This window comes from Anolis sagrei, chromosome 5 (assembly GCF_037176765.1).
Source record: "Anolis sagrei isolate rAnoSag1 chromosome 5, rAnoSag1.mat, whole genome shotgun sequence".
Taxonomy (NCBI): domain Eukaryota; kingdom Metazoa; phylum Chordata; class Lepidosauria; order Squamata; family Dactyloidae; genus Anolis; species Anolis sagrei.
In genome coordinates this window covers 44,234,390-44,247,423 of record NC_090025.1, presented here as the reverse complement: position 1 = coordinate 44,247,423, position 13,034 = coordinate 44,234,390, and the positions used below count along the sequence as shown (strand labels likewise).

Genomic DNA, 13,034 nt, shown 5'->3' with positions numbered 1-13,034 from the left:
GCGCACCTCACAGGGATAAGAGTCAGGGCCTTCTCAGTGGTGGCCCCCTTGGCTGTGGAACTCCCTTCCCAGGGATATTAGTTCAGCCCCCTCCCTGCTGACCTTTTGGAAAAGAATAAAAACCTGGCTCTTCGAGCAAGCTTTTGGTAACACAGTGTAATTGGATAAATACAGTATGATAAAATAATGAATACGGAATGACTTAGACGATGCAAATAGATAAGGAGTTGAAGTGGTAGAAATTAATTACTATAGTTTTAATTGGTTTTTATATGGATTTTTATTATGTTATATTAAATGTTTGAATTGATATGTATGTATGTATGTATGTATGTATGTATGTATGCATGTTTATGGCATCTAATTGTTGTCAATCTGTACGCCGCCCGGAGTCGCCTCCGGGCTAAAAAGAGTGGGATAAAAATGCTGTAAAAAAATAAAAAAACATTTTTTGGGGGGTAATGCTGAGACATGTGGAGTGGGAGGAAGTGATGCAAGTTTTGTCATGATGATACAGCAATGCTAGTCAAAGCACTGTAAACTTTAGGCTATTGTTTTCACTGACTGTAATACTTGAGTAATCATGGTTTAGCTAAAGTGATAGATGAATGTGAGCACTTTTCAACAGTTTTTTAACACAAAGATGAAAGTGGGGTGTGAAGATAGATTAAAAAGCCTGTTTTATGATATTCTGAATTTGTGATCCTGACTCCTTTTAGACCAGGATGTCAGATGCTTGTCTTACATAGGAACAAATAGTACTGCCGAGGATAACTTTGAATGTGTTCTACATCTCTGCTGAACTGCTTCCATTCATCTTGGTAATGAGTGTCTTTAAAAGCTGTCCAAATTTATTTTCCCACCAGGATGTTCTACGTGGCGTCCCGCGAGGGTCACCTTCCAGAAATTCTCTCCATGATTCATGTTCGCAAGCACACTCCTCTACCAGCTGTCATTGTTTTGGTAAATCATACAAACAAATGTCCCTGTACCAAGGCTGCATAGCAGGAGGCCACACTGCATGATTCAAACACAACTTAAATACTTCTTAAATCCCAGTTATTTATTTCCATTTCATAAGTTGGCTGTGTTTGGAAAGGGGTGGAAAGTAATTGCAGAAGTGATCTATTTGAAAGGCTCCTCCTCTGGCTGGATGTTAGTTGAGTTTAACTCTCTCAGGCAGGCATCTAAATCACACCTCATTACTTTTTATTTGAAAGGTTGAATGAGAGTGATTAGCAAAGCTACTCTCATTGGAATGAATCTTCCTGGTTTCAAAGTAATAAAATTCTACATAAAAGCTACAGACTAGTGCACTGTATGCGAAGACCCTGAAGTAGTATTATAGGTAGTTTGCATAGAAAATGCAGTAACAGATAAAGGGGTATTACCATCCTCTTATGGGCATTGATTCCAAGATATAAAATAATATTTGCTTTTGGGGCTTTCTGCTTTTTCTGTATCTATTAGCTGGAGAAATCCAAGGTTATCATCCTTGGCATATTTACTTGGAATGAAATTGCCTTAGAATCCATGAAGCTCTCTCCCAAGTAAGCCCACTTTGGATTGGGTCATATATATCTTCTGTTCTGCTTCTGTGAAATGACACAGCTATGCGTTTATGGTGTGATTCCTTTGTAATTCATAATCTTCTATTTGTTGTATCAGTCATCTTGTCCAAAATCATCTTCACCATTGCTGCAACAATAATAATAATGCAATTTTCTATATCTGTACATTGGGAGGCAATGTAAAGATATAGGGAATTATGTGTCATACAATCAGAATTTTAGAGTTAGAAAGAACCACAAAGGCCATCTAGTATAGTCCTCTGACATACAGCAATTCACAGTTACAGCATGAAAGATGCCCACCCAACCTCTGTTAAAGGCCCTCCTGAGAATGAAAGTTCAGCACTCTCGAGGCAGTCTATCTCACTGTTCATAAGGTGAAGAAGTTATTCCTCACAAGTTATTCCTCACATTCCTCACAAGAATTGTCCTTCTTGAAATGTGAAGATACTGGTTTGTGTTCTGTTCTCTAGAACAGCAGGAAACAAGCTTGCTCCATCTTCCGCATGACATCCTTTCAGATATTTATATATGACTATCATGGTACCTCTAACCTACTCTTCTCCAAGCTAAACATACACAGCTCTCTAAGTCATTCATCCTAAAACAGTGGTTCTCAGCCTGTGAGTCCCCAGATGTTTTCTCCTTCAACTCTCAGAAATCCTAACAGCTGGTAAACTGGCTGGGATTTCTGGGAGTTGTAGGCCAAAACACCTGGGGACCCTCAGGTTGAGAAACACTGTCCTAAAGTATGGTTTTCAGATCTTTTATCTTTTTGGTCAGCCTTCTCTGAACACAATCACGACCGTGAGATGGTAAATCTGGGTTGTAGCATTAACTTGAGGTTCACAAAGTTGGATAGCTCCAAATTCAGTCTAAAATCCTGAGCAAATTATTTATCCCATGTATATGGAACTCACCACCTATCTCTAGATTACATGTCATGTTTATAATTGACTGAAAATCTTGCCTATAGATGTTTGATGTTCATTACACCAATTGTCTACAGAATTTCTTAGAATTCAAATTATATAGAGTGGATGAATTCTAATGGCAGTATAGTGATTTGGTTAGAGTACTGGACTGGGACTTGCGAAATACAAGTTCAGGTCCCCACTGAGCCAGGAAACTTGCTGGGTGATCTTGGGTCAGTCACTCTCTTTCAACTTGAACTACTTCATAGGTGAAGGAGAGGAGATCTGTGAATTCCGCTTTGAGCTAACTAGAGAAGAGAGACGTATGTAGTGGTTGAATAAAATAAATTATAATAGATAAAGAGATTTGAGACTTTTAATGCAGGTAACTGTGATACTTGGGTAAAAATGAATGTTATAGTGAAACTTCCAAAATTGATTAGGGCTGGATAGAAAGAAAGGGAAAAACAAACAGGAAACAATGTTAGGAAATAATTCATTTCCACCCCCTCAAACATAAATAATTAACAGCTTCAAACCAGAATGTTTTCTAATGGACTAACTCAACAGTGACTATTACTGTTTCAGATCTTTAAAACAAATAGACTATTAGATCAAGCATCTTCTTTTCTACACTTTCAAAAATAATAGTTTTTGAAGTGTAAAAATGGCAATCACCCTGTTCTGAATTATGTTCCTTCAACTACACATCATCTAGTTTTGTTGCTGAAGTTCAAAGGTGTGGTACAGTACCTGAATCCTAGTGTTAGTCCTGCTTAGTGTAGTCCCATTAAATAAATGAGATTGTCCTACATGTTTACACAGCACTTAGCAGTTGATTCAGTCAAACTACTCTAGTGGGGACTAACCAATATTAATTAGGTCATAGTGTGTTAAGTTATTGAGGAAAAATAAGATACATACAGCTGCTGGACCAATCAGACACTCACTTGATTTCAATTTTTTTTTGCAGCACCCTTTGACTATGATCATGCTTTTCACCAGTGATCTCTACAGCCTTTTGAACTTCCTCAGTTTTGCAAGGTGGCTTTTTATAGGATTGGCTGTTGCTGGGATGATTTATCTCCGATATAAACGCCCTGATATGCCTCGTCCTTTTAAGGTAACATCAGTAATTGTATATTTTCCTACTTCATCAAGATGTTGCTGCTCTGCATATCTCCTTATCTCTTACTGTTTGCCAGAGTAGGTAGCACTGGTGGGATTTTCAGTTCATCAACACCGGAAGGACCACATATTCCCAACCTCTGCTTTGAGTTCACCTTGGGGCACTTTGTTGCAGATATTCCTGCTTCCACATACTAGATGTGTAATGAGCTTCAGTAAAGCCATTGGATTCTGAATTCCTCAAAGGACATACAATCTGTACATCATACTTAAAGTAATAGTCTTGGGACATAAATATTTACAGATCCAAAGCCTATAACATCTCACTAGATATTTGGAATTTTCTATTTCTTATCCCATCCGAAGTACTTTAACACCCAGTCTGATGAAAAGTTCTGAAGCACTTGAAAGGTTGCCTTCTTTACAACAAGTTGATGGTATTATCAAACTGTGCTATACTGATAATTAAATCTGTGTTAGAATTATAATTGTAATCAGTTATGTTACTTCCCAGGCTATGATTTCCCCCGCCCCCTCTTGCTCCTTGTTTGTACCAACTGAATTTTATTCTAGACCACTTGATAGTTTATTTGGATTTCACTGTTAATTGTATTGCAAAAGGCAAAATAAGAGTATCATTTTTTTTTAAAAAATCAGAAGCTGTTAAAACACCCACATTTATTGTTTTGTTTTAATTTAAAAGCTCCTTAGATACTATTAGCAGGTACAAATTTCTTCAAATATATTATGCCATTGGTACTGTTATCCCTACTGAAAATATAATTTGTTTTGTTTTTAAACTACTGCCAGATTATTTATTGCACCAAGGGAAGAAAATCAAAAGAACCTTCCTTCATTGTAAACCTAAGCACCTTGCTTCATTGTAAAATTGATCTCAGTGGGCACTTACAGAATACACCATCCTTGTTGGAGTTGCTTCCTGTCTTCTAATTTAATAGAGGGACAGGAAAGGGACTTAGTACAAGAAAATGCATTTACAAGTCTTTAAATTTAAAGCCTGTACAGCAGTATAATGTGTGTCTGTGGGTAATTAAGCAGCTGCTGGGATGCCTGCTGCATAAAAGTACATTTAATTTGCTTTCTTTAGCTTCTTGCATTTGGAATGCCAGTCCTGAACACCTGCATTTCTGCATGACCCATGGTGTGCAACTGTGTTTTATCCAATTTACATTTCATGGAACATTAAATACCAGTGTCGTTCAATAGCCAAGGTCAAGCAATAAAGTCTCTTCATGTGTTTTCCAGGTGCCACTCTTTATTCCTGCTCTGTTTTCCTTCACCTGCCTCTTCATGGTTGCATTGTCACTTTATGCTGACCCTGTCAATACAGGCATTGGCTTTGCAATCACACTGACTGGTGTTCCTGCCTACTACCTCTTTATCATATGGGACAAGAAGCCAGCATGGTTTAAGCAGCTCTTAGGTGAGTCAACATTGAAAGGGTCTCATTTCTTTTTTTTTTTTTTTGGTGCTTATTTATTTTTAGATACTCAAATAGCTCTGTTACTGAGGGTTTTAAAAATGATTCTCAACTATTATCAAAATTAAAGCATCTTCTCAATTATTTTAATATTTTTACATTTAATATATTTAATGTGCTTGTTTTTGCCAAAATAACTTAGCTTTATACATGAAGACCAAGGTAACCTTGAACTGGTAGAAATCACCACACACAATTTACATTTTTAAATTGCAAGTTGTTTGATGTCATTCTAGAGCCAAAAGTCTTAAATTCTACAAAGTGCCAGTAATGGATAAGGGACAAGAATCTTCTTAGTCTTATTTCTCCACCAGGCTAGTCAATGAGATGGTCAGATGTTGTTGCAAGTCTCTTAGGAAGAAAAAATATAACAATATTGATAAAAAAATAAATACAGTTCAACATTTAAGAGGCTGAACATATTTCATGAATAACAAGGATCTCCAATATCCAATACAGTAGATAAGACCCTTCACATGGGAACATAGCAAAATCTGTAGAATAGGGGTGTCAAACCCATTTTGATAAAAGGCCACAATAGCCTTATGTTTGCCTTTAAAGGGCAATTGAATCTATGAATGGTGAATCCATGGAGCCAACTACATTTTTTTACATAGTGATTGGTGCTCTTTAGTTCTTTAGTTACCCAAATGTTATTGAATCTTTTGATTATCTTACATGTGGACTTAGGATAATGGGAATTTCCACATCACCCGTGACTCTGAGGTTGGGAAGGGTTAATGGACATTTTTAAATTAGACGTCACATCCACATTTCTTGTATCTATACTGACAAAACAGAACAAACTGCAGTCTTCCACCAGCTCTAGTCATGATGTCTAATAATGACAAATACAAGAGTTATAGTCCAGATTCTAGGGCCATATAAAATGACATGGCGGATTCGGCTTGTGAGCCTTAAGCTTGATGCATGTGCTGTAGAAGCTCCTGCAATCTGGAATGAATAGGTCCCACATTTTCTGCCTTCTATTTCCTGTTTTTTCTTCTTCTTCCCAGACCTCTACATGGTCTCACCTAATACACTTTGGCAAAAATCAAAACAATAATTAATTGGGTACAACACATATTATATATTATAGTATATAGGTGGAAGGAGGGGGTATATTACTTGATCCATGTTCTGTAAAGTGATTTGTAAAAACCTAAGCAAAAATATAACTAGCATAAGAGTTCATGATAAACCTCTAATTAATACAGCTTATAGCTAACTGAGGAAAGTCTTACAATTTTACCTGTGAAAATATCCCTTTATCAGACTACATCAAGGTCTGCTGGATATTTTAAAATTAATAAAACAAAAGTAGGACAGCCCTTCTAATATAAAGGGGTCCACATGTAACCATAGAGCACTACTGTAGGGTAAAAAAAGAGAGCAATCAAACACATTAGCACTAAAATTTGCAAATTAAAGAATATAAATTTGACTGCTTTAATACTCCAGTGACTATGATAAAAAATCTGCTTGTTAATAAATGTTATATATAATACTGTCGTTCTTTTGTTGATAATAATCATGAAATGTCTTAAAGACAATAACATAAATAAAAGGAATCAGAAATAAAAATGCGTAACACACTATATAGGAATTACATCTCCTGTTGAAAGTGATAGCTGCAGCATTTGAAAAAAAAATCTCATCTTTCACATGAAAGTCAGAATTTTTAAAGGGCTTAGCTCAGAGTCTCATGAATCTGTATGGCCACAGGATGCCAGTATTGGACTATTTTACTCAGGGAAAAAAAGAGAATACTCCTTGCAAGATTATTGATGAGACCTGCTATCTGCTGGTTCTTAAAATGCAGCTTGAGTAAAACAACTGCAGCCGTTAAGCAGCTTGTTCATTAGGAACAATAGTGGTGATGCAAGTATAGTGCAATCCTAGGAGTTTGCTCAGAAAAAGAACATCATGTTCAAGGGAGCTTACATATAGCCAAGTGCTTATAGATTTGCAGCCTACTGTAAAACTTAGTGGTATCCTATTTTTGATTGCCGAATTCATGCTATGAAACGTGGTGGTCTGTGATGCATTTTCAAGAAAGAAAAAGTAGCAATTCTCACCTATGGGCACAAATTTAGTAGCACTTGCTGATCCACTGCATCAGATAGTCTCCAAAGCACTAATCCAGTTAAAGAGACATGGCTTCTTAGGAATGTAACAACTGTTCATGGGACAGGGTTGTTGTAGGTTTTTTGGGTTGTATGGCCATGTTCTAGAAGCATTCTCTCCTGATGTTTCCCCTGCATGTATGGCAGGCATCCCCAGAGGTTGTGAGGTCCAACCTCTGAGGATGCCTGCCATAGATCCAGGTGAAACATCCTGAGAGAATGCTTCTAGAACATGCCATACAACCCAAAAAAACTACAACAACCCAGTGATTCTGTCCATGAAAGCCTTCAACAAGTTCATGGGACAGTTTATTAATAGCATATAGAAATGGGTAATGTTCTTCTACAGAAACCATAGATTGAAGTTGTCCTACTTTTGACCATGAATTTAAGGGGGGTTTTGGGCCCCATTACATTAAGACTGGGATTTGCTATACATTGTGGTGAACCCAGCCCTCCCCCCCCCAGTGTGGGGCATGAGAAGACTGTCACCCAGAACCCCACATTGCTTACCTTCCCCCTCACCCCATCCCATGGGGGGGGGGAGTGTTCACCAACTGGCTTCCCATACAACATGGGAAGCTCCTGTGTTGCTGCCACAGTCCCTTACCATGCTTCCACCTCACTTGTGGCACAGAGCCCCACCAGAAATAGGTTGATGTCATGAGATGTGAGCTTGTGGGCTGCTGGCCACAAGTGAAGTGTTGTGCGACCCAGTGAATGGCAGCTCCAACTGCCCTGCAGCTGCTGCAAAGAGGTGGGGAATAGATTCTACTATGCTTTCCTCACCTCAGCGAGGGAAGGAAGAAATCTCCCTTTTCAGGTGATTTCTTTCTCCCTCCCCCCAGCCTCCTCAAAGTGTCTCTCCAACCCTCATCTCGTTATATGTGTGTAGTGTGTAGTGGATCCCACTCCATTTCATGATGGAGGCACCAAGGATCCAGTGCTTAATGTTTATAAATTGCACCTTTTCCTTCCAAAGTTTACATGCTTCCAAACAAACAAAACAAAACAAATCACCCATTAAGCAGACTGTGGGAAAGCAACTGTACTTCTAAGTCTAGAAATGTAAGGGAGAAATAGAAGGCCAATTTTGAGGATCCCCTCAAAATTACTGCAAATATGGAAATTGGTCATGCTACATAGATCACTATTGTTCCTTTTGTTTTGGCAACAATTGCTTAGATTCAATGATGGGGGGGGGGGGAGCACATTATGGTCTACAGGTCAAACACTCGAAAACAGGAAGCAACCATACTCAGGAATTGAGAATGAAAATGTTGTGAAATGGCTAGTTATTACCCTTTCCTGGGGTCTGGGATGCTAGTTTGAAAAAATTGAGAATTTTTTTTTGAGAAAGATGGCTACTCCTGTTTTAAGATAAGTGAATATAGAAAAGTTGAGACATAAATATCCTTTCTCTCCTATGTTGTTAGGATAAATAGCTGGGAAGGACAAGGTCGTAAACTTTTTTTCTACACATTGTTAACTTATTTTCAAGTCAAACTCTTTAGTGAAGATGCTGAGACAGGTATTAAAGGCCATACATGCTGGTTCCAGAAAAAGCAGTTATTCCACCTGAAACTTTAAGTGCCTCCCTTTAACTACCTGCTTGGAGGTAGAGAGCCATTGGATAGTTATTTTATTAGTGGGAAATGGATTACACATTCTTCTAATACAGTGATGGAGTAAATGTGTATCACGTGAGGTGTTGGGAACTTCTTTGTCTATCCCTGGCTTCCCAAAGATGCTCACAAACACAAAAGCTTTAAAATTGTTGTTTTGACCTAGAACTGCTGCTCCTGGAGTGGAAAAAAATCAATTCAAAGCAAAAGCCCTAAGATGCAGTCCTATTGGGCATCCTCTGGGCAACGTCCTTGGGGATAGCTAGTTCTCTTACACCAGAAGTGACTTGCAGTTTCTCAAGTCACTCCTGACATGAAAAAAGTAGGACCTTGGAAATGATATTTGTAGGATTGCACTATTAAAAATTAAAGTAAGCCAATGTAATGTTTTAAAAATTATTAGTGACTTTTAATACAAAGTTGGAAAAAAGTCTGCATTTTTGCTTTTTACAGACCGAATAACATCAACTTTGCAAATAATTTTGGAAGTTGTTCCAACAGAAGAGAATTCAAGAACATGATATTTTACTGATGGAAAAAAAACAGTGTTCGGCAAACATCCAGATTCTTCATCATCTAAGAAAAATGCTCTCTCAACTTTTCTGGAAAACATGGAAAATAATGAGCATCGGTTTTAAACAGATACTTGATAAGAACTATATATGGAACTGTTTTATGGTGTCAAAAGTTTTTTTATATGTGGTTATTTGATACTCTAGATATAGGCAATGGTCTTGAATGGAGAAGCTATAAAATCTTTGTGGAACAAAGTGTACCTTTTCCTTTTATGAGGCCAGAGTCAATGTGATATTTACAATATTATGTCATATAAGGGATCTAGTCTTCCATTTTGACAATTTTATTATATTGTAAAAGAACATTTGTTTTAAAAATGTTCAAGATAACTAGAAGTATAAGGTGGGTGATGTGTGCATTTGTTTATTGGGTCTGAAGGAAGGCAGGAGTAAAAATGTAATACCATTACAAAACTACTCCTTCCTTTTTCATTATCACTCTTTTCTGTTTCATTGAGAACACTTTGGCACAAAAATGTCTACACTTCATTTAGCTCCCCAACTGTTGAATGTATGAATGGGCATTCTGATATTTTAGGTGAACGTAGCAATAGATGCACAGAGAGCTCTTTGTGACCAATGCTGACATACCTATAGCAGCATCCTATGTGATATAACTTGAAAAAATGTGTGCCATTGTACCATCTCTGTTATAAAGCAATATGGATATAATATCATACATTGTATCAGGTGTACTGGACTGTGCTGATAGGGTGCTTTTATATATGCTTGTAGCTTACCCTGCCTCATTCATATAGCTTTAGCTATTGTGGAGTGGGAAGGCAGGTATTGTCTTCCACCTGTAACTAGGGATGTGAAACACCCCTAGTCACATTCTTCCAAATCTAACCTGCCTTGCTTTTTCTTCATTTTACACATTTTTTCTGATGTATGCATTTTCCCCACTGCTAAAGCATATTTGCATTCCATTTTAGCCATTCGTATTTAAAAATATGTGCATTGTTTTGTGTGCAATTTATTTCTCTGAAATGGTCTGTAAGCTTTGCAGTTTGGTGAATCCTTGAGGTGTGTGTCTTCATGCAATGAGGCTTAGAAGGTATTAAAAAACTACTTTTATTGAGGCTGTCAAATGTAGCAATTCACCCCACCCTTATCTTCCCTGTAACCTTCGACTGTTTTCATAGAGGTGCTGTGTTTTTCTTCCCACAAAAAAACTCTACAAAGAAGAAAAACATCAGAAGAGTTATGCAGTATTTTTGTTTTGTATCAGCAAATCATCTGGAAATCATCTGGAAATTATGGAGCCCCTAGTGGTGCAATGGATTAAACTCTTGTGCCAGCAGGACTGCTGATCAAAAGGTCAGCAGTTCCCATCTGGGGAGCAGGGTGAACTCCTGTCTGTCAGCTCCAGCTTCTCATGCGGGAACATGAGAGAAGCCTCCCACAAGATGGCAAAATATTTGGATGTCCTCTGGGCAACGTCCTTGTAGACGGCCAATTCTCTCACACCAGAGCGACTTGTAATTTCTCAAGTCGCTCCTGATACAAATTTTAAAAAATCTGGAAATCTTGAATGTTTGGTGATATTATTTTGATGACTGAAATAATTTATATTTTTAAACCTTGCTCCCATGCTTTTGTGCCCTGCTTCATGTTGTAGCCTAAACACGAGGTTTGCATTGTTTCAAAACAGCAGTTATAAAACCATAAGAAGAGCTGTGATGGTCAGATCAATTACCTGGCTAGTCTAATGTTATTTTTTGCATTATAACCAGCTAAGTGATTATGGAAAACCAGAATGTAGAATGAGTGCAATATTCTTCAGCAGTTGGTATACAGAGGATGCATGGTACCCCTGAAACTGAAGGCAATATATCCATTTTCAGATTAGGTTTATCTCCATGATCTTCCAGTTGTACCAGATTACAGTATGGTGGTTATGTTTAATTGATTCAGGCTGTATGAGCGCCACAGTCTGAGATAGTTCATGTTAAGAGCAAACTTCATGTCACTAGCACTACACCAAGGTTTTTATTACTGTATTGCGTAAAATGTAGAAACCTGTAGGATTTGGACCATAGGGGATCTTAATTTTCTTAGTATGATTTTTTAAAAGTGTGGTAATGTATCTTAATAGCAAATTACTATGGAATCTGCATTCATTATGGAGACAGAGTGTTTTCCAATCCTTAGAATGGCAATTTAAAAAGTTGGTTCTTTTGAAATTTGTAACTAGAATGTAAAGAACCACCAAATTAACTGTATGTTTCTATTGTGGCTTTGAAAGTGCCATTGCCCCATGGTAAATTGCTTTTGAATTGTATGCTTTTAAAAAGTAATTTGTGCTAGGATGTGGGATTCTGTTTTTCCTAAGGAAAAAAGCCCCCCCTCCCCCGCCAAAAACAAAAGAAAGAAAAAAAAGAAGAAGAAAAATCATTAGGTGGCTATAAGCATCTGTTCTTATAGCTTTAGAAGCACTCTTGTGTTTTGCTTTAGGAAATTATTTATATCAACTAAAGAAAAGATGTCCCCATAATTTCTCCTGTATCATATAATATTTCTGTTTTACATATTACATTTTAAAAAATACCTTTAAAGAAAGTAGCCATTATTATGTGGCAAATGATAGTTTGTGTGAAGCAGAGGGCATTTTTAACTCTGTTATATGATAAAGTTTGCTATTTCAGTAGCTACCTCATGACAAGAAAAAAAGCTGAGAGTCAGATGCTACTTTGACTTGCTGATCCTTACAATTTTGTATCTTGCCTAGTCATAAATTTGTGCCATCATCATTCCTAAAACAGATCATACTTACATCATTGGGATGCATGGATATGGAAAAGGATACTCTTTGCGAAGTTCCTTCTCCAACCAGCACAGTTTGGAGATAGATCTGCGAATAAAAGAAAGCTGTTCATTCCAGTTTCCTTGGAATTTCCTTGGCTGGGCTTGCATGCTATACTAAGCCAAGCTTCCTTAGGAATCCAAGTTTATTGTTTACAAGCAGTGTGCTAGTACATGCTACTTGATCACTCTTGATGCATCTAAACAACGCATAGATATCCATTTATGGTTTACTAAACCTAATACTCTTGTCTGGTTTCTCCCCTGACAAGCTAGAGAAAGGAACCAACAAAGCCACCAGTTATTTCATGGCTTTATGCCTGCTCCAGATGTTATGACTATTTGTGAATGGAATCTTAATGGTTTATTTAACTGATCCTGTGTGTAGCAAGAGTGAATGAGAAAGGCAGCATGCATAATACGTATCAAGAATTCTGCTTTATAGTGATGTCTGAGTGCTTCAGGTGGCATTTTCCCCATTTAATGTGTTTCTTTAGTTTCAAGAAAGCAAACACCTTCCTTCCTGGGTTGCTGTAGGTTTTTTTGGGATGTATGGCCATGTTCTAGAAGCATCCTCTCCTGACGTTTTGCCTGCATATGTGGCAAGCATCCTCAGAGGTTGTGAGGTTTGTTGGAAACTAGGAAAATCGGGTTTACATATATATCTGTGGAAGGTTCAGGGTGGGAGGAAGAACTCTTGTCTGTTGGAGCTAGGGTTGAATGTTTTGAATGTTTCAATTGGGCACCTTGATTAGCATTTGATGGCCTGACAGTTTTTAGGTGTGGCTT

At 37.6% G+C, this 13,034-nt stretch overlaps 1 protein-coding gene across 1 annotated transcript in view; it reads left to right on the top strand.

Moving 5' to 3' along the window:
• Positions 1–11,794, top strand: part of SLC7A11 (solute carrier family 7 member 11) — a 72,486-nt gene extending 60,692 nt beyond the window's left edge. Inside the window, exons 9-12 of the mRNA XM_060778934.2 lie at positions 867–963; positions 3,459–3,608; positions 4,880–5,057; positions 9,319–11,794. Coding sequence (XP_060634917.2) covers positions 867–963; positions 3,459–3,608; positions 4,880–5,057; positions 9,319–9,386 — 493 coding nt within the window. The 3' untranslated portion in view covers positions 9,387–11,794. The remainder of the gene's footprint in view (positions 1–866; positions 964–3,458; positions 3,609–4,879; positions 5,058–9,318) is intronic.
• The last annotated feature ends 1,240 nt before the right edge of the window (positions 11,795–13,034 follow it).